Source organism: Arachis stenosperma, chromosome 6, assembly GCF_014773155.1.
Source record: "Arachis stenosperma cultivar V10309 chromosome 6, arast.V10309.gnm1.PFL2, whole genome shotgun sequence".
Classification (NCBI taxonomy): Eukaryota; Viridiplantae; Streptophyta; class Magnoliopsida; order Fabales; family Fabaceae; genus Arachis; species Arachis stenosperma.
The window spans coordinates 24,677,631-24,703,667 of record NC_080382.1 but is presented as its reverse complement, the minus strand read 5'-3'; the positions used below and the strand labels follow the sequence as shown (position 1 = coordinate 24,703,667).

Sequence of the window (26,037 nt, the reverse complement as noted above, 5' to 3'; positions counted from 1 at the left end):
TCACTGAGAGGATGGGAGGTAGCCACTGACAACGGTGAAACCCTACATACAGCTTGCCATGGAAGGAGCCTTGCGTGCTTGAAGAAGAAGACAGTAGGAAAGCAGAGGTTCAGAAGATAGAGCATCTCCAAAACCTCAACCTGTTCCCCATTACTGCAAAACAAGTACTTATTTCATGTTCTTTTACTTTTTACAATCAACCCTGATAATTATTGATATCCTGACTAAGAGTTACAAGATAACCATAGCTTGCTTCAAGCCGACAATCTCCGTGGGATCGACCCTTACTCACGTAAGGTATTACTTGGACGACCCAGTGCACTTGCTGGTTAGTTGTGCGGGATTGCAAAAGTGTGATTGCAATTTTGTGCACCAGTCCCCAAGCAATTGAAAACAAATAAGATAAAAAGAAGAGAATATGCAATGAATTCCAAAAACATCTATGCAGATTAGTATTAATTAGATGAGCGGGGCTTTTAGCTTTTTGCCTCTGAACAGTTTTGGCATCTCACTCTATCCTTTGAAATTCAGAATGATTGGCTTCTATAGGAACTCAGAATCCAGATAGTGTCATTGATTCTCCTAGTTAAGTATGATGATTCTTGAACACAGCTACTTTATGAGTCTTGGCTGTGGCCCAAAGCACTCTGTCTTTCAGTATTACCACCGGATACATACATGCCACAGACACATAACTGGGTGAACCTTTTCAGATTGTGACTCAGCTTTGCTAGAGTCCCCAATTAGAGGTGTCCAGGGTTCTTAAGCACTCTTTTTGCCTTGGATCACGACTTATATTTTTTTTCTTTTTCTTTTTCCCTTTTTTTCATTTTTTTTTGTATTCACTGCTTTTTCTTGCTTCAAAAATCATTTTTATGATTTTTCAGATTCTCAGTAACATGTCTCCTTTTTTCATCATTCTTTCAAGAGCCAACATTCATGAACAACAAATTCAAAAGACATATGCACTATTCAAGCATTCATTCAGAAGTCAAAGTATTGCCACCACATCAAAATAATTAATCTGTTATAAAATTCAAAATTCATGCAATTCTTCTCTTTTTCAATTAAGAATATTTTTCATTTAAAAAAGGTGATGGATTCATAGGACATTCATAACTTTAAGGCATAGACACTAAGACACTAATGATCATAAGACACAAACTTAGATAAACATAAGCATGAAAATTCGAAAAACAGAAAAAATAAAGAACAAGGAGATTAAAGAACGGGTCCACCTTAGTGATGGCGGCTTGTTCTTCCTCTTGAAGATCTTATGGAGTGCTTGGGCTCCTCAATATCTCTTCCTTGCATTTGTTGCTCCTCTCTCGTGACTCTTTGGTCTTCTCTAATTTCATGGAGGAGGATGGAATGTTCTTGGTGCTCCACCCTTAGTTGTCCCATGTTGGAACTCAATTCTCCTAGGGAGGTGTTGATTTGCTCCCAGTAGTTTTGTGGAGGAAAGTGCATCCCTTGAGGCATCTCAGGGATTTCATGATGAGTGGGATCTCTTGTTTGCTCCATCCTTTTCTTAGTGATGGGCTTGTCCTCATCAATGAGGATGTCTCCCTCTATGTTAATTCCAACTAAATTATAGAGGTGACAAATGAGATGAGGGAAGGCTAACCTTGCCAAGGTAGAGGACTTGTCTGCCACCTTATAAAGTTCTTGGGATATAACCTCATGAACTTCTACTTCCTCTCCAATCATGATGCTATGAATCATGATAGCCCGGTCTATAGTGACTTCGGACCGGTTGCTAGTGGGAATGATTGAGCGTTGGATAAACTCCAACCATCCCCTAACCACGGGCTTGAGGTCATGCCTTCTCAGTTGAACCGGCTTCCCTCTTGAATCTCTCTTCCATTGAGCGCCCTCTTCACAAATGTCTATGAGGACTTGGTCCAACCTTTGATCAAAGTTGACCCTTCTAGTGTAAGGGTGTTCATCTCCTTGCATCATGGGCAAGTTGAATGCCAACCTTACATTTTCTGGACTAAAATCTAAGCATTTCCCCCAAACCATTGTAAGCCAATTCTTTGGGTCCGGGTTCACACCTTGATCATGGTTCTTGGTGATCCATGCATTGGCATAGAACTCTTGAACCATTAAGATTCTGACTTGTTGAATGGGGTTGGTAAGAACTTCCCAACCTCTTCTTTGGATCTCATGTCGGATCTCTGGATATTCACTCTTTTTGAGTTTGAAAAGGACCTCGGGGATCACCTTCTTCATGGCCATAACTTCATAGAAGTGGTCTTAATGCACCTTTGAGATTAATCTCTCCATCTCCCATGACTTGGTGGTGGAAGCTTTTTCCTTCCCTTTCCTCTTTCTAGAGGTTTCTCCGGCCTTAGATGCCATAAATGGTTATGGAAAAACAAAAAGCAACGCTTTTATCACACCAAACTTAGAAAGTTTGCTCGTCCTCGAGCAAAAGAAGAGAGTAGAAGAAGAAGAAACAGAGGAGATGGAGGGGGCTTTGTGTGTTGGCTTAAGGGGGAGAAGTAGTGTGTAGGTTGTGTGAAAATGAAGGATTGAAGATGGGTTTATATAGGGGTGGAGAGAGGGGTAAGGTTCGGCCATTATGGGTGGGTTTGGGAGGGAAAGTGGTTTGAATTTGAATGGTGAGGTAAGTGGGGTTTTATGAAGGATGGATGTGAGTGGTGAAGAGAATGGTGGGATTTGATAGGTGAGGGATTTTTAGGGAAGAGGTGTTGAGGTGATTGGTGAATGAGTGAAGAAGAGAGAGAGTGGTGGGGTAGGTGGGGATCCTGTGGGGTCCACAGATCCTGAGGTGTCAAGGATAATTCATCCCTGCACCAAGTGACGAGCAAAAATGCTCCTTCTGCCAATCTTGGCGCTAAACACCGGGCTGGTGCCCATTTCTGGCGTTTAACGCCAGCCTCTTGCCCATTCCTGGCGTTAAACGCCAGTCTGGTGCCCCTTTATGGCGTTAAACGCCCAGAATGGTGCCAGACTGGGCGTTAAACGCCCATTTGCTGCCCTTACTGGCGTTTAAACGCCAGCAAGCTTTTCCTCCAGGGTGTGCTGTTTTTCTTTCTGTTTTTCATGCTGTTTTTGCTTTTTCAGTTGATTTTGTGACTTCCCATGATCATCAACCTATAAAAAAACATAAAATAACAAAGGAAAATTGATAAATATAACATTGGGTTGCCTCCCAACAAGCGCTTCTTTAATGTCAGTTGCTTGACAGTGGGCTCTCATGGAGCCTCACAGATGTTCAGAGCAATGTTGGAACCTCCCAGCACCAAACTTAGAGTTTGAATATGGGGGTTCAACACCAAACTTAGAATTTGGTTGTGGCCTCCCAACACCAAACTTAGAGTTTGACTGTGGGGGCTCTGTTTGACTCTGTTTTGAGAGAAGCTCTTCATGCTTCCTCTCCATGGTTACAGAGGGATATCCTTGAGCCTTAAACACAAAGGATTCTTCATTCACTTGAATGATTAATTCTCCTCTGTCAACATCAATCACAGCCTTTGCTGTGACTAGGAAGGGTCTGCCAAGGATGATGGATTCATCCATGCACTTCCCAGTCTCTAGGACTATGAAATTAGCAGGGATGTAATGGTCTTCAACTTTTACCAGAACATCCTCTACAAGTCCATAAGCTTGTTTTCTTGAATTTTCTGCCATCTCTAGTGAGATTCTTGCAGCTTGTACCTCAAAGATCCCTAGCTTCTCCATTACAAAGAGAGGCATGAGGTTTATGCTTGACCCTAGGTCACACAGAGCCTTCTCAAAGGTCATGGTGCCTATGATACAAGGTATTGAGAACTTTCCAGGGTCCTGTCTCTTTTAAGGTAATCTCTGCCTAGTCAAGTTATCCAGTTCTTTGGTGAGCAGAGGGGGTTCATCCTCCCAAGTCTCATTACCAAATAACTTGTCATTTAGCTTCATGATTGCTCCAAGGTACTTAGCAACTTGCTCTTCAGTGACATCTTCGTCCTCTTCAGAGGAAGAATACTCATCAGAGCTCATGAATGGCAGAAGTAATTCCAATGGAATCTCTATGGTCTCAGTGTGAGCCTCAGATTCCCATGGTTCCTCATTAGGGAACTCATTGGAGGCCAGTAGACGTCCATTGAGGTCTTCCTCATTGGCGATCACTGCCTCTTCCTCCTTTCCAAATTCGGCCATGTTGATGGCCTTGCACTCTCCTTTTGGATTCTCTTCTGTATTGCTTGGAAGAGTACTAGGAGGGAGTTCAATAACTTTCTTACTCAGCTGACCCACTTGTGCCTCCAAATTTCTAATGGAGGACCTTGTTTCAATCATGAAACTTTGAGTGGTTTTGATTAGATCAGAGACCATGGTTGCTAAGTCAGAGTGGCTCTGCTTAGAATTCTCTGTCTGTTGCTGAGAAGATGATGGAAAAGGCTTGCCATTGCTAAACCTGTTTCTTCCACCATTATTGTTGTTGAAACCTTGTTGAGGTCTCTGTTGATCCTTCCATGAGAGATTTGGATGATTTCTCCATGAAGGATTATAGGTGTTCCCATAGGGTTCTCCCATGTAATTCACCTCTTCCATTGAAGGGTTCTCAGGATCATAAGCTTCTTCTTCAGATAAAGCGTCCTTAGTACTATCTGGTGCAGCTTGCATTCCAAACAGACTTTGAGAAATCTTATTGACTTGCTGAGTCAATATTTTGTTCTGAGCCAATATGGCATTCAGAGTATCAATCTCAAGAACTTCTTTCTTTAGATTCGTCCCATTGTTCACAGGATTCCTTTCAGAAGTGTACATGAATTGGTTATTTGCAACCATTTCAATGAGTTCTTGAGCTTTGCAGGCGTCTTCTTCAGATGAAAAGATCCTCCAGCAGAGCTGTCCAATGACATCTTGGACAGTTCAGACAGACCATCATAGAAGATACCTATGATGCTCCATTCAGAAAGCATGTCAGAGGGACACTTTCTGATCAATTGTTTGTATCTTTCCCAAGCTTCATAGAGGGATTCACCTTCCTTCTGTCTGAAGGTTTGGACTTCCACTCTAAGCTTACTCAATTTTTGAGGTGGAAAGAACTTTGCCAAGAAGGCATTGACTAGCTTTTTCCAAGAGTTCAGGCTTTCTTTAGGTTGTGAGTCCAACCATATCCTAGCTCTGTCTCTTACAGCAAAAGGGAATAGCATAAGTCTGTAGACCTCAGGGTCAACCCCATTGGTCTTGACAGTGTCACAGATTTGCAAGAATTCAGCTAAAAACTGATGAGGATCTTCCAATGGAAGTCCATGGAACTTACAATTCTGTTGCATTAGAGAAACTAATTGAGGCTTAAGCTCAAAGTTGTTTGCTCCAATGGCAGGGATAGAGATGCTTCTCCCATAGAAGTCGGGAGTAGGTGCAGTAAAGTCACCCAGCACCTTCCTTGCATTGTTGGCATTGTTGTTGTTTTCGGCTGCCATGTCTTCTTCTTGTTTGAAGATTTCTGTTAGGTCCTCTATAGAGAGTTGTGCTTTAGCTTCTCTTAGCTTTCGCTTTAGGGTCCTTTCAGGTTCAGGGTCAGCCTCAACAAGAATGCTTTTGTCTTTGCTCCTGCTCATATGAAAGAGAAGAGAACAAGAAAATATGGAATCCTCTATGTCATAGTATAGAGATTCCTTGAAGTGTCAGAGGAAAAGAAGAATAGAAGGAGGAGGTAGAAGAATTCAAACTTATCAAGAGAGATAGAGTTCGAATTGTGCATTGAGGAGGAGTGTTAGTCCATAAATAGAAGGATGTGAGAAGAGGGGAAGAATTTTCGAAAATAAATTAAAAGATTTTAAAAGAATTTTGAAAATTGATTGATGATTTTCGAAAACTAAGAGTGGGAAAGAAATTAAGTGATTTTTGAAAAAGATTTTGAAATTAGAAATCAAAAAGATATGATTGAAAACTATTTTGAAAAAGATGTGATTAAAAAGATATGATTGAAAAGTTATGGTTTTAAAAAGATATGATTGAAAAGATATGATTGAAAAACAAATTAAAAAGATTTAATTTTGAAAATTAATGACTTGGCTAACAAGAAATTTAAAAGATATAATCCAGACATTAAACCTTTCTCAACAAAAAAGGCCACATACTTGAAATGTTGAATCAAATCATTAATTGTTAGCAAGTATTTTTGAAAAGTGGAAAGAAATTGATTTTGAAAATATATAATTGAAAAGATATGATTTGAAAAAGATTTGATTTTGAAAAATTTTGAAAACTTGAAAAATTTGCATTAAAAACAAAATCTTCCCTCTTGTGCCATCCTGGCGTTAAACGCTCAGAATGGTATACATTCTGGCGTTTAACGCCCAAAATGCTACCCTTTTGGGCGTTAAACGCCCAGCCAGGTACCCTGGCTGGCATTTAAACGCCAGTTTTCCTTCTTCACTGGGCGTTTTGAACGCCCAGCTTTTTCTGTGTAATTCCTCTGCTGTATGTTCTGAATCTTCAATTTTCTGTATTATTGACTTGAAAAGACACAAAGAAAAAAAATTTTTTGAATTTTTAATGATGAGGAATAATCAAAATGCAACTAAAATCAAATAAACAATGCATGCAAAACACCAAACTTAGAAGTTTGTATACCACTAACAAATTGAGAATGCATATGAGAAACAACAAAACACTCAAGACAAGAAAATTTAAAGATCAGAGCAAGGAAATCATCAAGAACAACTTGAAGATCAATGAAGAACATAATGCATGTAATTTTCGAAATTTAGAGGAATAAAGACATGCAATTGACACCAAACTTAAAATTAGACACTAGACTCAAACAAAAAACATAAAAATATTTTTGATTTTAAGATTTTATAATTTTTTTTGGATTTTTTCAAAAATTCTATGGAAAACAAAATAAAGAGATTCAAAATTTTTAATAAGAATTCCAGGAATCATGCAATGTTAGTCTAAAGCTTTAGTCTAAAGAAATTAGACTTGGCTAGCCAAGCTTCAGCAGGACATTGCATTCAAGAGCTAAATTGATGAGAATCAATCAGCTTTGGTGATGATGAAAACATCACCTTGAAACTCTAGAATTCATTCTTAAAAATTCTGAAGAAAAATACCTAATCTAAGCAACAAGATGAACCGTTAGTTGTCCAAACTCAAACAATCCCCGACAACGGCGCCAAAAACTTGGTGCACGAAATTGTGATCATCAATGGCACCATCAACATGGTACGCTCAATTGCAATCTCAACTCTTTATCACAACTTCGCACAACTAACCAGCAAGTGCACTGGGTCGTCCAAGTAATAAACCTTACGCGAGTAAGGGTCGATCCCACGGAGATTGTTGGTATGAAGCAAGCTATGGTCATCTTGTAAATCTCAGTCAGGCGGATTCAAATGGTTATGGAGGATTAATGATTAAAAGATAAATAAAACATAAAATAAAGATAGAGATACTTATGTAATTCATTGGTGAGAATTTTAGATAAGCGTATGGAGATGCTTTGTCCCTTCCGTCTCTCTGCTTTCCTACTGTCTTCATCCAATCCTTCTTACTCCTTTCCATGGCAAGCTGTATGTTGGGCATCACCGTTGTCAGTGGCTACAGTCCCGTCCTCTCAGTGAAAATGTTCAACGCGCTCTGTCACAGCACGGCTATTCAGCTGTCGGTTCTCGATCATGTCGGAATAGAATCCATTGATTCTTTTGTGTCTGTCACTAACGCCCCACAATCGCGAGTTTGAAGCTCGTCACAGTCATTCAATCCTTGAATCCTACTCAGAATACCACAGACAAGGTTTAGACCTTCTGGATTCTCTTGAATGTCGCCATCAATTCTAGCTTATACCACGAAGATTCTGATTAAGGAATCCAAGAGATATCCACTCAATCTAAGGTAGAACGGAGGTGGTTGTCAGGCACACGTTCATAGGTGAGAATGATGATGAGTGTCACGGATCATCACATTCATCAAGTTGAAGAATAAGTGATATCTTAGAACAAGAATAAGCTGAATTGAATAGAAGAACAATAGTAATTGCATTAATACTCGAGGTACAGCAGAGCTCCACACCTTAATCTATGGTGTGTAGAAACTCCACCATTAAAATACATAAGAACAAGGTCTAGGCATGGCCGAATAGCCAGCCTCCAATGATCTAAGAACTAGACGTCCAAAAATGAAAATACAATAGCAAAAGGTCCTATTTGTGGAGAACTAGTAGCTTAGGGTTTACAAAGATGAGTAAATGACGTAAAAATCCACTTCCGGGCCCACTTGGTGTGTGCTTGGGCTGAGCATTGAAGCTTCCATGTGTAGAGACTTTTCTTGGAGTTAAACGCCAGCTTTTGTGCTAGTTTGGGCGTTTAACTCCCATTCTTGTGCTAGTTCCGGCGTTTAACGCCGGGCAGTCTTGAGCTGATTTGGAACGCCGGTTTGGGCCATCAAATCTCGGGCAAAGTATAGACTATTATACATTGCTGGAAAGCCCAGGATGTCTAATTTCCAACGCAATTAAGAGCGCGCCAATTGGGCTTCCATAGCTCCAGAAAATCCACTTCGAGTGCAGGGAGGTCAGAATCCAACAGCATCTGCAGTCCTTTTCAGCCTCTGAATCAGATTTTTGCTCAGGTCCCTCAATTTCAGCCAGAAAATACCTGAAATCACAGAAAAATACACAAACTCATAGTAAAGTCCAGAAAAGTAAATTTTAACTAAAAACTAATAAAAATATAATAAAAACTAACTAAAACATACTAAAAACAATGCCAAAAAGCGTATAAATTATCCGCTTATCAGGTCGCATAGAGGATAGGTTGGCAAAGGCTGTGGGACAACAGTGACTATTAGATTGAAAATCCCTTAAGTCGGATAACCCCTTTATGGAACTAAGAATGTATTATAATGCTATGCTTTGGGAAGTTCTAGGATTGTCTTTGGCTTTTTGGAACCTTATATCTTATCTATTGGACATTGTTACCATACTGAGAATCCCCAGTTCTCATACCATATATTATTATTGTCTTTCAGATGCAGGTCGCAACCTACCTCGGTGAGTTTTGCAGATGGTGACAGAGCGGAGGATGGCTCCAGTTTTACTTTTGTTTCTTTTGTTGTAGTTATCTGTCACTTTTGTATATTGTTGCCTTAGAGGCTTTTATTTTGAAAACTTTGAGAGATAGGACGTAGTTATTTTAACTTAAATACTCTATTATATCTTTTAACTAGCCAGCCTAAACTCCGCGATGAGTGACTAGTTTTCTTTTGATTATTTTGTGTGTGTGTGTGTGTGTGTGTGTGTGTATATAGTCTTTGATCTTCTGTTCTTCTTATCGGGCTTCTAATTTATAATACTTCCTTGGACTATATATTCTTGTATGAGCTTTAGAATTGTCGTGATGCTTTATCATCTTTGCTTTACGACTATAGGGTAAAGTTTAGTGTGCTAGGGTATTACATATGTTATTGACTTCTTTCTCTTTCACACACCCTCGCAGGTTCAAGCTTTCATTATAACACCTTCTTGCCAGTTTCTGATCTCCTCTCACAGTTGTTATTCCCTCAGGAATAGGGAACTTTATGCAGTGATAGAGAGTTAAGACTACTACTGCCAGTCGATTTAGTGTTGCCTGACCTAGCAGGGCATTGTAAGCAAATTTCACATTCACCATAATGTAGTCTATGCTTAGGGTTCTTGCTTTTGTGCCTTTACCAAAGGTGGTATAGAGAGAGATGAACCCTAGTGGTCAAATAGGAGTATCTCCCAAACCAAAGAGAGTATCTGAGTATGATCTCTAGTCCTTTTTCTCTATGCCTAGCTTATCAAATGCTAGTCTGAATAGAATATCAGCTGAACTCCCTTGATCTATCAAGGTTCTGTGAAGGTTTGCATTGGCGAGGATATTGTGATTACCAATAGGTGATCGTGCTCGAGCATCACTCCTCGTGTCTCTTCTTTGGTAAAGGTGATTGTAGGTAGGTCGGGTGTTTCATCAACTTTGCCGACCTGGTATACTTCATTTAAGTGCCTTTTCTGGGAATATTTTGTTATCCACCCCTCATGTGAATCCTTCAACAATTATGTGGACATGCCTTTCCAGGAGTTCGTTGAGGTTGGTCTCGCTTATCTTTGTATTCATCTCTCTTTTTTTTTGTTGTGATCATCTGTTCTCTGAGCTAGGAATCTGTCTAGCCAACTTTCTCTGACCAATTGTTCAATCACATTATTTAAATCATAACAATCATTGGAGGAATGGTCATACATCTTATAGTATTCACAATGTTTTGACTAATTTTGACCTTTCTTGCTTTTAATGTGTCTGGGAGGCGATATCTTCTCAATGTGACAGATTTCTTTGTACACATCGACAAGGGAGACTCGTACTGGGGTGTAAGAATGGTATCTTCGATGTCTGCCTGAGCTATACCCTTCTTTTTTCTTTGCCTCTTTTTCTTTACCCTAGGCTTGATATTGGTTGTTTTGTCCTGGGATGGATTTCCTTAGTCTTTTCGTTTCTTTCATGTTGATATATTTCTCTGTCTGTTCTTACACCTCATATAAAGATATTGGTTGTCTCTTTAATATGGATTGAAAGAACGTGCCTTCTCTGAGGTCGTTGACTAGTCCCATAATGACCACTACGATAGGTAGGTTCTGAATCTCCAAGCACGCTTTCTTGAACCTTTTTATATAGGCTCTTAGAGATTTTCCGACCTCTTGTTTTACTCCCAAGAGACTCGGAGCATACTTAGCCTTGTCTTTTTGGATAGAGAATCGGGTAAGAAAACTCCTTTTCCAAGTCATTGAAGCAAGTGACCGACCTGGATGGTAAGTTGTCGAACCACTTCATTGCCGCCTTGGTTAATGTAGTCGGAAAAGCTTTGCAGCGAGTAGCATCCGATGCGTCAGCCAAGTACATGCGACTCTTGAAATTGCTCAGATGGTGTCTTAGGTCGGCCATTCCATCATAGAGGTCCATGTATGGGAATTTAAAGTTTCTAGGAACCTTAGCTTGCATGATCTCTTCTGTGAATGGATCTTTACCTCCTAAAGGCATTTCCTCTCAAACAGCTCGGGATCTCTGACCTCCATCTTCTCGAGGATTTTTCCAGTTTTCTTTGTCGCATACCTCCCTTTGTAGAGCTCGTTCTTATTCACATTGTCATTGTAATTCATTCTCAACCTGCTCCAACTAACCTTGATGCCCGTGAACCAGTCCCACGAGCTCTGTAGGATCACTTTCTCCCAATCCCCCGAGTGATGGACTTCTGAGCTTATTCTTCGTCCTCCTTGATTTTTAAGGTGTGTATCTCTAGCAATACCATTCCCCTTGTCAGGCCGGGGAGGTATGACAATTACATGATCGCCGTTGTGTTTCTCTTCTTCATAGTCCTTTGAATCAGAAGTCGTGTATCCGTCTTTTGGAATGTCGTCTACCATCATACGATGATGATTACCAAGTCCCTAATAACAGCGTCAAAATTCTGGGAATTGCCTGAAACTGTGATTTGGGCTTGAACGTGAGGTCTAAGCTCCTTTTGAGATTGTGTCTGATGTTTTCTCTGCTGCTGAAGAGTCGTCGTCCGACATCTTAGTAAAGGTGGGGGTAGTATCTGCAAGGGACTCTAATGCTTAAGTTAGTAAAAATTTTAGGCAGATTTTTTTATGTAGATCAGAGTTTGAAGAATACCTAAGGGTAACAGGGTATTTATCATTGTAGGTAGTGGGCTAATAATAGGGGTGGCAAACGGACTAGCTAGCCCTGTCCTGCCCTACCAAAAGCCTACCATTTGGTGGGCTAGCCCACTCCATCCCACCTAATGAGGTGGTTCTAATTTTTACCCACCCTGCCTAATGGTGGATGGCGAGATAAACCCGCCAATTTTCTCTTGTTTTTTTTTTAATTATTAAACCACTAAATATTATAAAATATATATAATTTCACAAACATTTCAATAAACTTATAATTTCTAAAGACATAAAAAAATATAATTTCTAAATTCACAATAACTAAAGTCATTATAATTCTAAATATTTAATAAACACAATCATTAACCAAACTTTTATGTGCAATTAGAATCTAATTAATCATTGTCTAAATATCCAAAAAGTTTGAACTGACATTGTGCAATTATCCAAAATATATAATTAAACATTGTCCAAATATCTAATTAATCAAACATAGTTCAAATTATAACTTAAAACAAAACAGACAAAAATTTTAAATACAAACACAAAAGTAATGTTCTAAATTCAATTAATATGGGCCTGGGTATTTTTTCAAATTTAAAAAAATAAAATGGCGGCCAGTGGGTAAGCCTGCCCCGTCCTACCAAAACCCGTGGGTTAAGCGGTGCAAGTTAAGCGAACTTTTTTATTATTGCAGTCTCAAATTTCTAGCTCAACCCGCTTTTTTGGACGAGTTATGTCGGCCATCCTGGTGAGTTTCGTCCCGTTTTGCCACCCCTAGCTAATAACCACTTTATAAAATGATTCCATCTTTGATGGTACATAATTGTTCCCTTTTATTAGGAAGATTATTGAGATCTCATTTCTAAATGAGTAGAAGATACTCTAGGAGTTAATTACTACTGTAGGAGTTAGTTACTTATTTAAATAAGTGGGGTTAGACCCATGTCGCTGTGTCCGACCTCAAGTAATGTAGATCTGAAAATAGAGTATTGGTCTGGTTTTATTCATTTTGGGGTTAGCTAAGTTGTGGATTAGGATATGAACAATTATAAATTTCAAAATATTAATTTTCCTTATAAGATCATGCTTAGAATTATTAACTATAATTATAATGTAATTTTAGAATTTTACTCAAACAATTAATTTTAGGTTTTTTCCTTTTTAATTTTCATTTTTTCTTAAAAGAAATCTTTTCATAATTCCCAAAAATATGTTCTATAATTGTTGCTTGGCGATACATATATTCATCTCCATCTTCGTGCGAAGCGAGCCAAATTCGATTGTTTTTCCATTTGAGGAAAATGTTGAAAACCCAATAGTCAATCATAAAGATTGGCATGGAACATAGGGTTCCCATTGGATCAAACTAACATAAGTCATCGTTTCATTGACAGTTAAACGTTATAGTTATATGTCTCAATCAACTTGACTAAAATGATTTTTGAACACATGAGATGGGGCGTTCATCTAACTAGAAAACTTGTGTGGATTAACCAACAATGCAGTTTTTACACGCACGTCATGAGAAAGCGCTTTCCTTGCGTATGATGGAGAATTAAGAAAGCCGGAATATTAGAGTAAAATCCTGCTCTATAAGGATCCCGGGGTGAAGAAATAATCCAATAGGTTTCAATCGTAGTGTCCATACTTAGTTCTAATTGAGAAAAAATAAACAATGCGTCTTTGCTCTTATCAGGTTGACAAATGCATGAGAAATCAAGGTCTTTTCCTTTTTCTATTTCAAAATCCTTTGAAAGTTGAAAGAACAAAAACAAGACAAAAAAAAAATGCAACATATAGTGCACTCACTGCAAGGCTACAATCCCTCGTTAATTATAAAATGGGATGAAGACTAGAGAGAGTCCTAAAAATAGTACTAAACTATAATAATTACTTGGAGTTGTGGCCATGTCTTCAGTCTCAATAATATCAAATTGGATTCCACTGAAGGGCTCGGCAACTTCTCTTCTAAACACTACGGTAAGTTGTCTACTCTGATTTTTGCTTTGATTTCCTTGCGGCTGATGTTTGAGACGAACTTGTACACCTCCCAATGAATTTCAGAATCTCATCGATTATAATGACGGGAAATGCGACAGCCAAAACCAAAAGCCACTCATTCAAGCTCAGGGGCACAATACCAAATACTTTGGCCAAGAATGGCACGTACAAGATCAAAAAGTGCAAACCAAATGATACAGACATTGCCAAGAGTAGCCACGGGTTGACCCACGGGGGCATTGACAAAAGGCTTCCATCCTCAGAAAGAGCATTGAGGGAGTTGAACATTTCAATTGCTACCAACACCGAGAGCGATAGTGTCATAGCTTTCACCTTGCCAGTACGGAAATAATCACAGGGCCCATCAAAGGTAACAACTTGGTTACCAGCCGTGAAGGGGGAAGCAGTGAAGTTGGTCCAAGTGGGGCATTGACCCCAATTGGCAAGTTGGGAGTAAGTGACTAAAGTATGTCCATCCCCTGAAAGATCGATGCCCATGAAAGACCCACAAGTAAACCATATGATGAAGACACCAACTGTAGCTATCCCAACGTACATCCCAATTACCTTTGAAGCATAACAGCGGGAAGATTAGAATAAGTAATCAATATATTTTATCAACATTTGAAACATAATGCCTAGATTAGAGAGGGGACATAAAAGGAAAAGATACCAGATAGCGGAATAAGATCCACATGTTAATCAGTGAGTCATCACTGCGACGAGGAGGCTTCTTCATTATATCGTTATCAGGAGGATTAAATCCCAAAGCTGTTGCAGGGGGTCCATCGGTCACAAGATTGACCCACAGAAGCTGGACAGGTATCAGTCCTTCAGGAATACCTAATGCAGCCGTTAGAAATATAGACGCAACCTCTCCCATATTGGAAGAGATCATGTACCTGTATAAATCAGACACAAGGAAAGGATATTAGTTAGACTTTATCATTAGAGGGCCTTTCAAGTATATATAATTATATACGAAACAGAAGTAGAAAACTAGATATAGTCATATACGGCAAGTTTGTGTGTGTGTGTTCCCAAAAGCTGAGCAGAATAACTTTTTGAAAAATCTATTTTCAACATTTTAACTATATTATCCTACTCCCCCAAAAAATATAAAATAAATAATTATGAGTTCAAGTTAAAAATTTTCAAAAATCACTTTTTTGAGAACTGTAGCAAATGTGCTAAGATTCAGATTAAGATTCAGTATATGATTTTTCAGTATATGAAAAGCCATGCAACACTGTTTTAAGATTCAGATTAAGCCAAAATGGAAAATTACAATCATCACTCACTTAAAAATAAAGTGGCATCTAGAACTTGAAGTTCTAGTCATATATTCAAGAATTCTTTCAAATTGCCATCCCTTTAAAAGAAATGTGAAGGCGTAAGAAAGAAAAAGGCATTTCACCTGTACTAGTTCATTTGTTTTTAGAACTACAACTGTACAACACAAACAAAATTGAAAAAGGAAGTAATATCGCAAATTAACCTTCATTTTCTATACTGTTTAAGAAGTCATTAAATTAGACCATATGTCGCAATTGCCAACCATGGCACGGATCATTGATAGTTAAAAGCAACAAATGTCAATTATGAAGCAATCACTGCCTCTCATTAGTCATGAGCATCTAAGGAACAAACTGTTGTATATATAAAATTTTGTGCCTTCAACTCGATAAAAATTTGTATACCAAAAATTGAAAACAAGATAAAAGAAACAAAAAGAGAAATTTACTTACCTGATAAAAGCCTTCATGTTATTGTAGATTGATCTACCCTCTCCAACAGCAGCAACAATGGTACTAAAGTTGTCATCTGCCAACACCATATCTGAAGCTTCCTTTGCCACCTAGATTGGAATACCATGAAACAAGAGTGGTGAGTTTGCTAGATGCAAAATAAAATAATCAAATTAAATTTTATTTATTTTATTTTATTTTTATCGAATTTCAATAACTAGTCACAAAGGTCTCATCTAAAGCCCTATTTGGGGTACCATATAGTATAGGATAATCTCTAATGGTATAAGACTTAATAGTATAGCATACTGCTGGAAGTTAGTAATATTTTCGAATGTAAGTATGATACATGGCACATTCTGTATGACTACTGTATAATTTTATCCTAACTGATAATTGCTGTATAATAATTTAATAACTTTAAATAACCATGAGATAACAATTGATGGACCACAAGTTTATGCTATCAAACTTCATACAACGAAATTGAACAAGGCCCTAACAGACTAGGTTTGCGGACAACTTTACAAACCCATACATCTCAGGATTGCTAATCACTAATATTTACTATTTACCCCTTATCGAATGAGAAACATGGAGTGATCATAGTGAGAACATAATACCTCTGTTCCTGTAATACCCATAGCAACGCCAATGTCAGCAAGCTTCAATGCAGGTGCATCATTAACACCATCTCCAGTCATGGCCACCACCTCACCGTCCTCTTTGAGCAGCCTCACAATTTCTTGCTTGTGCCTGGGTTCAGCCCTTGAAAACAAAAGCCCACCAGCCTGTCTCAGATGAGCTTTCTTATCGCGCAGTTCCATAAAATCCTTCCCAGTTAAACTTTTTGAAGTAAGTTCTTCATTGGATTTAAATACACCTATTTCACGGCATATAGCTTCTGCAGTGTTCTTGTTGTCTCCAGTAATAACCATAACACGAATTCCAGCTGCTCTGCAGTCTTCGATGGCTTGGTGCACCTCTTCCCTAGGTGGATCCTATTTGTAAATGCAGCATTTAGTTTGACAAAGTTCACCAACCCAACCAGATATGATGAAAGTGAGAAAGAACAAAAAAATCTTAAAACTTACCCTCAACCCAACCAAGCCAACAAAAATAAGTTCACTTTCAATTGATGGATAGTTGGAAGGATTAAGCAAGAGCTGGTGAGCTGGATGATCGTCATTACCACTGTAGGTTGCAAAATCAGGTAGCTCATCTTTGTATGCAAATCCCAAACAACGTAAAGCACTAGTTGACATTTCATGTAGAGCTTGCAATACAAGCTTCCTAGCATTAGCATCCAGTTTCACAACAGAACCGTCACGCAACTGAATTTTAGTGCTTCTTTCCAACACATTCTCCACTGCACCCTATAAAAATTTGGTCTAAACATCAGTTTAAAATTCTCCCAACAGAAAAGAAAAGGAAATCAGAAAAAGAAACAACAAAAGTATGCTTGTGCTCATGTGTGCTACAGGAAATATGACTATAGCAGAAAAATGTGACAGTAGAGAAGGAGCCTAGACAAACATCCCATGCAACTTAATTTGGAAAATATCAATTCAAAAACAGGCCGCTGAAAAGAAGTCATATTACTATATTCATTAAAATTCATGTTTTGTAGACTAGCCTCTGGAAACATGCTCAAACGCTTTTTAGGAACCCAGGATTCCATTCTCGCATGTTCCATGGATTGCTGCACTTATTGCAACTGCGGAAACTGTCACATTCGACTGCCATTTAAATTATTTATACATGATGACACTGAGTAACTTTGCTTTACTTTCAGTATAAATAAAATTATTTCACACAGAAGTGCCTCACTCAGAAAAATATTTGCCCCAAGAAAAGAAGTCATCAATTTATTTTGAAGTAAACGAACAAAAGAAAAATAGCATATCATCTCTGTATGCAAAATTAAGCAGAATTGTGACCAATCATGTGATTAGATAACAAATTGATAGTAGTAAAGAAAAAAAAAAGAGGGGGGGGGGGGGGGGGGGGGTTGAATAATCTGAATACTCATTTTTAAGTAGAGAAGGCCACAATAACATATAATACCTTAACCAGAAGCGACTTTTTCCGTTCATTAGAGTCTACAATGACACCCATTGATTTTCTATCACGGTCAAACTCGAGGGTAGCAATCCGCCGTTCACGTTGAGACCACCATTCACAACAACCTAGATTAAAATTTGAAGGTCAAGCAAGCAAATTAGGTTAAGTTTGTCTCCATGCTCACCAATTACAATTACAATCTATATGTATATTGCCGTTCAAATACTTTACCCACACAGCACAGCGTAGTTACCAGATATAATCATCTTAAGAGAAAATGCATTACAACTTATGTAAAATACAACAATCTAAGTTATCATCACAAACAACAAATTAGGAAACTCCTTTTGAAAGTGGTTCAGTGTATTAAAATGAGGCATTAAACAACTGCACTGTTGCATTGAAGCAAACAATTTATGCCAGAGAGTTTTAACTTACGTAGTAAGCTACTCGTACTTGCTGAGTTTACATCCTTTGATCCTTTAGGAAGGCCCATCTTCTCTACCAGAACCTGGAATTCCAAGGGATAGCACAAAATTCGTCAAAACAGTTCTACTAGCTATAAGACTAACTTCATAAGGATGTTATAGAACTAAATGAACCAATCTGCGGGCCAATGATAGAATAGCTAAGTTGCTCAGTCTAAGATACCACTTTCAAAATGACCGTTAATCCAAATGTAAATCACAAATAGCACGCGACATGGGAAAATAGCTAAAGAACAAGTGGAGGGCGCACCTTCAAGGCCGCTTCTGTAGGCATTCCGTGAGCGACAAATTTATGATCCGACTGTGTGACACCAGCATCATTGCAGATGGCGGCTATTTTCGCTATCGTCTGAAGATTAGCATCCATATCACCAGCTGGCCAGTTCTCTATTTTACCACCTGCTGGATTGTACGTAGTTCCATCCACTTTGAATGCTCGCAACGTGTCTACATTATGGCCAATAGCTACCAGTTTGGTCACTGACATCTGGTTAGTGGTCAATGTACCAGTCTTATCTGAACAAATCACAGTTGTACAACCCAGAGTTTCCACACTAGGTAGCTTCCGAACCAAGGCATTCTTCTGCGCCATCTTGCGAGTGCCCAAAGCCAGACAAGTTGTGATGACCGCAGGCAAACCCTCCGGAATAGCAGCAACAGCCAATGCCACAGCAATCTCAAAGTAATACGTACACTTCTCAAATGAGAACTTGAAATTCTTGGGCCACCCATCCACATATTCCCAGGAAAGGAAGTACTTAACATTGATGAGCCAAACAAGAATACAAATTAACCCAATTATCATAGTCAGCGTCTCTCCAAATTCATTGAGCTTCTTCTTCAAGGGAGTATCCTCCTCACTCTGCGAGGCCACGTGTATCTGCTGATGCACCTTCCCAATCTCAGTCTCCATTCCAATCTGAGTAACCAAGCAGATGCAATTCCCATTAACAACAGTCGTCCCGGCAAAAACCATGCACCTCTTACCTTGGATATCGGCATCCTCATCCACAGGCTTGTTGCTCTTGTTCACTGCTTCACTCTCACCGGTCAAAGATCCCTGCTCCAACCTCAAAGTGGAACTGATCAATTCAACAACCCTCATATCCGCGGGAACCTTATCCCCAACTTTAAGCTCCACAATATCACCGGGAACAAGATCCCTCGCCGGCAAGCTAGCGATTTTCTTGTTGTCACGGATGACAGAGGCGTGCTCCGATTGGATCTCCTTCAAGGCTTCTAGAGCCTTCTCCGCATTGCTCTCTTGCCAAACCCCAACCACGGCGTTCACAATCAGAATCAAGAAGATCACCAGGGGCTCCACGAAGGCCGTGATATCCTTCTCGCCGCTATGCTCGCCGTCGTACCAGGCAAGCACGAAGGAAATGATGGCGGCGCCGAGGAGGATCCGAACCAAGGTGTCGTTGAACTGCTCCAAGATCAAACTCCAGATGGATTGACCCTCGTGCTTCTCGAGCTCGTTGGAACCATAGATCCGTCTCCGATTCTCAACTTCTTCACTGCTTAATCCAGTTTTCACGCTCACCTTGAAGTGTTCCTCGCACTCTCGAACGTCCTTAGCCCACGCCTTGAACGTGTCGCGATCCGAAGAATCATCAGAACTCTTCTTCTCTTGCCTCCCATAATCTTGGCCTCCCTTCCCCATTCAGATCCGAGAAATCAAAACCTGGAGAAATCAATCTAACAATTGTTTCTCCCAATTATCAGTACGAAGCTATCGAATCAGCCGTTAGATTGTGTACTAATCCGAAACCCTAATTTGAAAAAAATATAGAAAAAAAAAAACTATGCACAATTATCGAACAACGAGAGAGTTTGTACTTTGTAGGAAAAATTCGATAAATCGCGACAAAGTGTAAGTGAAGCAAGTAAGCGGTTGTGAGGTGAGTTATGATTTTCTGAACTGAAGGTTGGGTTGGAAGAGAAAGAAGGGAAGGGAGTGTTGGGTTCTTTCTTCCTTCTTGTGAAAACTGAAAAGGGTAGAGAGAAAAAGGGAAAGCGTGAAAGAGAAAGATTCAACAATTGAAAGGCTCACGCATTAGTAGAACGTGCTCGTTTGTTTTTTATTTTTTATTTTTTCTCTTTCCAGTAACTAACCAAAGTTACGTACATACAAGTGTATTTGTTGCGGCCGTGGCTCATGATCTAAATCCTAAGCATCTAATCAAGAATTAATTAAAGTATGATTAGAAATTTCTTGGTACGTTCCTGCGATACTAATATTTTTTTTATTAAACCAGCGGAATTTTTTTATATAAACATTTTAAATATTTTATTTATTGATATGGGTAATTTAGACACAAATTTTTTAACAAATATTATAGGTATATACATGATACATGAAAGTTGTTAAGTTGATATATTTCACATATAGTCATAACTAATTTATTTACACTATAACTAAAATATAAATATTTGTAAGTATAAAAATATAATTTTTATAAATATAAAAATATAATTTTTAAAAATAATAAAATAGTATTAATAATTTAATTTTGACAAATTTAAAAATTAAAAATTGATATATTTTATTATTATGTAAATTCATTTTAATTAATTTATATCTCACCTATATTTTAAATTTTAAACTGAGAACTTTCTCATATTATTTATACTAAACTTTTTAAAACGATTTCAAATAATAATGAAAGGTTTTAACCTTTTAAATTAGTAGACGTATAATTTAAGTAAAAATAGAATATATGAATTTACGTAAAAGTAGTAATTCTAAATCATCCATTTAAATATATGATTGTTCTATAAAGTATAAACCAACATATTTAGATTAGTACTTAGAAAAAAAACAATAAAAAATTTTAAAAATTTTGTTATATTAAAAATTTTAAATTTAAATTATATATCAATATCATACAAATTTTGTTTATCAAAATTTTTAAATTTTTTTATGTTTTTTACTTTTTGAGGACTAATTTAAATGTGCTGATTTTTAAAAAATTGTCAATTTTAAATTATGTGTTGCTGTTTTTTAGAAAGTTAGTTGTATTCATTATTATTACTTGATAAATAAAGTCTAAAATTTTGTTAATGTACAGCTGAGTTGGCTCTTTTCTATTGGTTGTGTGGTCTCAATCGTGCCTTCCTATTGGTTGGATACACTGTTTAAGTGTGTAGTGTGTACGTGTATTGCGTACTCCCTCTTCTTGGTTCCATATGGTGTTTATTTATTTTTTTTTTTTAAAAGTTTGAAGCAAGCTGTTATATTCTCAGTATTCTTAGCGAGCAGTTTAAAACTTTTAATTTTAGTTTAATATTATATTTTTAATCAATATTTTTAAATATTAATAATTAATTATTAACTATAAATAATAAATTATATATAGCATTACTTTTATTTTTTTGGGCGTTTACTTTATTTGGCCAAATTTATTTGTTATAAATGAAGTTGCAGGCCTCAAGGTTTCTACTGACTATTGAGAATGCTTTTAGCTGAAATTCTAGAACCTTCATTACGGTTATTTTTGGAATTGCTTTTCTTTATTTTTTAAAATTAATTTTATAAGATATTGTATTTTACATGAATTAATAAAATTAAAAAAACAATGAAAATTTTTTTATATAATTTGAAATCATATTTTATAAGATTAAATTTTCAATAAAAATAAAGAATCTATTCATTCTTTATATCCAATCATTTATTCTTTTTTATGCTATCATTCAAGAAAATTATGTACGTAAAAGTTTTGAACATTAATTTTTAACAATATATAATCAATAATTTATTTTTATTATTTTTAATAAAAAGGTATGTGATTAGTCTTATTTTTCTTATATTAACTATATGTTTGAATACCAAATTATTAGACATGTAGTTTCATTTGCTTTAATTATTAGCAAACAATAAATTATGATCATGATCAAATCAAAGTTTGATATAAAAACGACCAAATAAACACGATCTGAATCTTCATTGGAAAACAGCTTAGAAACCGTTAATATAATACAATGTGCAATTATACGAATATCAATAAAAAAATTGCCTTGTCTTAATTCTTAAATCTTAATCTTAGTGCTGGGCTTTGAGGAGTATTATTTTATTATTTATTGAAGAGAAGAAAACTCTAGGAAAGGAGGAAGGGGCAGTTTTGATGTGAGGTTTCGCGGAATGTTCTTAATCACGCAAATCCATGGGTGGCCCGCAAAGTCAAAGTTGTAGCACAGTACTCCGGGTTTCATACATCTGGGTAGATTTGAGAAATCAGTAAACTAACACTCAAGAGAAAATCCTAAAACACTCTTGACAATTATTTAAAAGATAATAAAATTTTTGACAAAAAAATATTTAATTTAATTTTTGAATTTTATTTTTATGGGATTGATTAATTTTTGTACCAAAAAATATGAATGTTATTTTTTTTTTACATAGGAATTAATCAATTCCAAAAAAATATCAGAAGATGAATTGAATATTTTTTTTCTTAGAGATTTCGTTGTCCTTTCGAGATAATTGTCAGAGTCAGATAGAATATCCACTCTAAAATTAATTATTTTTATTTATTTGTGCTTTACGAGATCAAATATGAAGGAGACGGCTATAATAAATAAACGAATAAATAGAGAAAAAATTCGTAAATATTAAAATATATTTTAAATATTATTTTTAATGGATAAAATGTAAAAATTTAATATTTACGAATTTTATATATATTTTTATCTATTAAATTTTTTTTAAGATACACTTTAATATTTACCAATTTTTTTGTTATTCATTCTAAATTTTTTTTGTTTATTTTTATTTGTTTATTTTAAGAAAAAGATATGCTAAAAAAATATGTAAATGAATATTTAACAAATAATGTTGAGTAAAAACTTTAGAGTAATACTATACGTATAAGTTTTTTTCGCAACTAAATATAATCAAATTGGTCTAATATCTACAAAAAAATATTTTTATTATTCTCGTTTATCCATTTATCCAAATTTTATTATTTAATTTAGTTAGACTTATTCACAAAAAGATTTGTACCGCATAATATTATCATATTTTTATATTTTATAAAAAGATTTGATATGACCGTTACATCCCAATCAAAAAGCTATAAATCGGCTTTACACGTTATAACTCAGCTCCAGACGTTATAATTCGTTCAAACGCTATAAATTGGATTCGCACAAAAACGTATACTATACATTCTTATATGATATTATTACTCTTCAATGAAAATAAATTGCTAAAAGCATAACTGCTAATGCCTAACCACACATATAAAAAGGTCGGACATTTCATCTTTAGGATATACGAATATACATTGAACTAACTTAAGTATTGGAGTGTCTATTGCAAGTACTCTTCCCATTTGCTCTTTCCACAACAAGATACACTCTCTGGACGTAAAGTTCGGACGCTCAGGCAATAAGCTCGAAGTCTAGATAAAAAGCTCAGAGTTGGCTGTCAAGCAGACGAGTTACACTCCGTCCATCCGTGCAAGAACAGTTGGTGCCCATCGTAGGGCCCGAGAAATAAAACCCTTTATACCCTTTTCTTGACCCCAAAATTTTCTTACCCATCCATGGCTAATCAACCTCCACCAACGCCCTCCGAACTCCTTCGGATGGTAACTGAGCTACAGCAGGCTAATCAGCGCATGCTGGAGAAAAATCACATAATAGCAAATCAAATAGGCAAGTTGACTAATGCTCGGATTGAAAATAATGAAATTCACAATGAACGAGTGGAAGATGAGGAGTACGAATCTGATCCAACGCATGTTTCTAAAACTCAGTGAAATGAGGAAGGTCGGCAAGACGACGAAGAAAATGAACTCGACAATGTTTTTGGATCATTCACTGCTGATATCATGAATTTTCAAATGCCCAGGAGGTTCACTTTGCCAACGACCTTAACTTCTTATGATGGGTTAGGTGACCCAAAGAAGCATATTAAAAAATTTCGATCTATAATGATAGTAAATGGTGCTTCTGACCCGGTCTTGTGTCGTTGTTTTTCTACTTTTTTAGACGGTCCTGCACTTGATTAGTTTTGTTCTTTGCCTGCAGACTCTATTTCTCATTTTTAGGAACCCGCAACACTTTATAAAGATCACTTTGCTGCTTCTTCCATTTACCTGCATGATTCTGATTACCTGGATACAATCAAATAAGGTCAAAATGAAAGCTTGGAGGACTATATCACCCACTTTACAAAGGTCGCCATCACCATACCCGATCTTCACCCCGAAGTGCATCTATATGCCATCAAGAGTAGACTCCGACCAGAAAAATTCCAAGAAGCAATCATGGTTGCCAAGCTGAAGACACTGGCCGAGTTCTGTGAGAAGACTAACGGTCAAATGGATATTGAGGCACTCTGCCAAGCTCGAAAATCAGAAAAAACCCACACAAACAAAGACGAGGATAAAGCTCGAGACAATAAGAAGGCTTTCAAGTTAACTCGCCGTTATGACTCATATACACTATTTAATGCAAAAAGAGATAACATAATCAAAGAAATCCTAAATTCAAAGCTCATTAAGCATCTCCGGAAGGCCGGCAATTATCAAGACACAAAGAACGTGGATAAATTAAATCCAAATATTGCACCTTTCACCAAAAGTATGGGCACACTACTGATGAGTGTTTGATTGCCAACGATCTACTAGAGCGACTAGCTCGGCAAGACCACCTAGACAAATATATTAGCGTTCACATACAAAAACGTGCTACATCTTTTGCCGACCACACCCCTGCAAGGCAATATTCCCGAGACAAGGAAAAAATGACTCATAATCATCCTGATCAACCACGAGGAGTTATTAACTATATTTCTGGAGGTTTTGTAGGTGGCAGAGCAACAAGCTCAGCTTGAAAGCGTACATACCGAGCCATGCTCTCGGTAGAAGGCACTTCGAATACAACCTAAGCACTTCCCCATTTTCCACAGATGACATTCCAAACATTTGATTTCAATGCAAACAACACAAATCTAGATGACCCGGTTGTCATTTCTATCCAGCTAGGGGACCTTTTGGTACACAAAGTATTGCTAGATTTCAGAAGTAGTGCAGACGTTCTATTTTATTCTACATTTCAGAAAATGAAGCTGAGCAATAATATACTCCAGCCATCCTGGAGACTTGGTAGGATTCTCAAGTGAACGTGTTGACAAACCCTAATTTGACGGTTTGTTTTGTATTGAATTTAGAGTGTTTTGATAACCTTTTGTCACATTTAGCCTATGAATTAGCATGGTTTTGTTATCTCTCCCATATTTGTGCTTAAGTGTAAAAACATGCTTTTTAAGCCTTATTTTGATGAATTTTAGTTTCTCTTTGATTCCATAAGATGCCTTGATGTGTTTGCTAGTAATTCCAGGATTGGAATAGGTTAGGCATGGATCAAAGGAAGCAAGGAAGGAAGCATACAAGTGGAGAGAAGCACAAAAAGCCAAAGAATTGATTTCGACCAAGCACGCGTACGCGCACAAGGCGCTCGCGCGCACATCGCGAAACAGGCCAAGGACGCACACGCGCACCGTGCGCGTACGCGCCGATGATGGCACATGACCTCACTAATGCACACGTGCCTGGCGATTTGAGAGGGTTCTGAACCCATTTTGGCGCTAAATGCTAAGGAAGAGGAATATAAGGATGAAGGATTAAGGGGATGGGGGAAGGAATCAATTAAAAAAGAATACACACTCATTAGGATTAGTTTAGAGTTAGTTTCTAGAGAGAGAAGCTCTCACTTCTCTCTAGAATTAGGATTAAGTTTAGTTCAATAATTTTAGATCGAGATTTTAATCTTTTACTTTTCTTCTACCTCTACCTCTCAATTCCTTGTTGTTACATTCATCTTCCTTTATTCTTTTGTTGTAATTTCCTTATTGTTGTTCTTAGATTTTGTTATAGATCCACTTTTGTTCCTTCTACTCTCTTTCAATTCAATAAAGGTAAATCATAATAATTGTGTTCTTTTTTTTTTATTTGTGTTGTTAATTCCTTCCAATAATTGTTGTTTGATTTTGCTCTTGTTGTTGATTTACTATGTTTTCCTTTTATGCCTACCAAGTGTTTGATAAAATGTTTGGTTGGATTTTAGTGTAGGTTTT

The 26,037-nt window shown here is 37.1% G+C and overlaps 1 protein-coding gene across 1 annotated transcript; it reads right to left on the bottom strand.

The window, feature by feature from the left end:
* Positions 1-13,257: 13,257 nt before the first annotated feature.
* On the bottom strand, positions 13,258-20,025 carry LOC130936396 (calcium-transporting ATPase 4, endoplasmic reticulum-type-like). The gene is made up of 8 exons (XM_057866460.1): positions 18,202-20,025; positions 17,902-17,974; positions 17,467-17,588; positions 16,494-16,775; positions 16,023-16,400; positions 15,400-15,509; positions 14,325-14,553; positions 13,258-14,218 (listed from the first exon to the last, which is right to left on the bottom strand). Exons 1-8 carry the CDS (start codon positions 19,615-19,617, stop codon positions 13,640-13,642), a joined length of 3,189 nt encoding a protein of 1,062 aa, XP_057722443.1. The 5' UTR covers positions 19,618-20,025; the 3' UTR covers positions 13,258-13,639.
* Between the last annotated feature and the right edge of the window lie 6,012 nt (positions 20,026-26,037).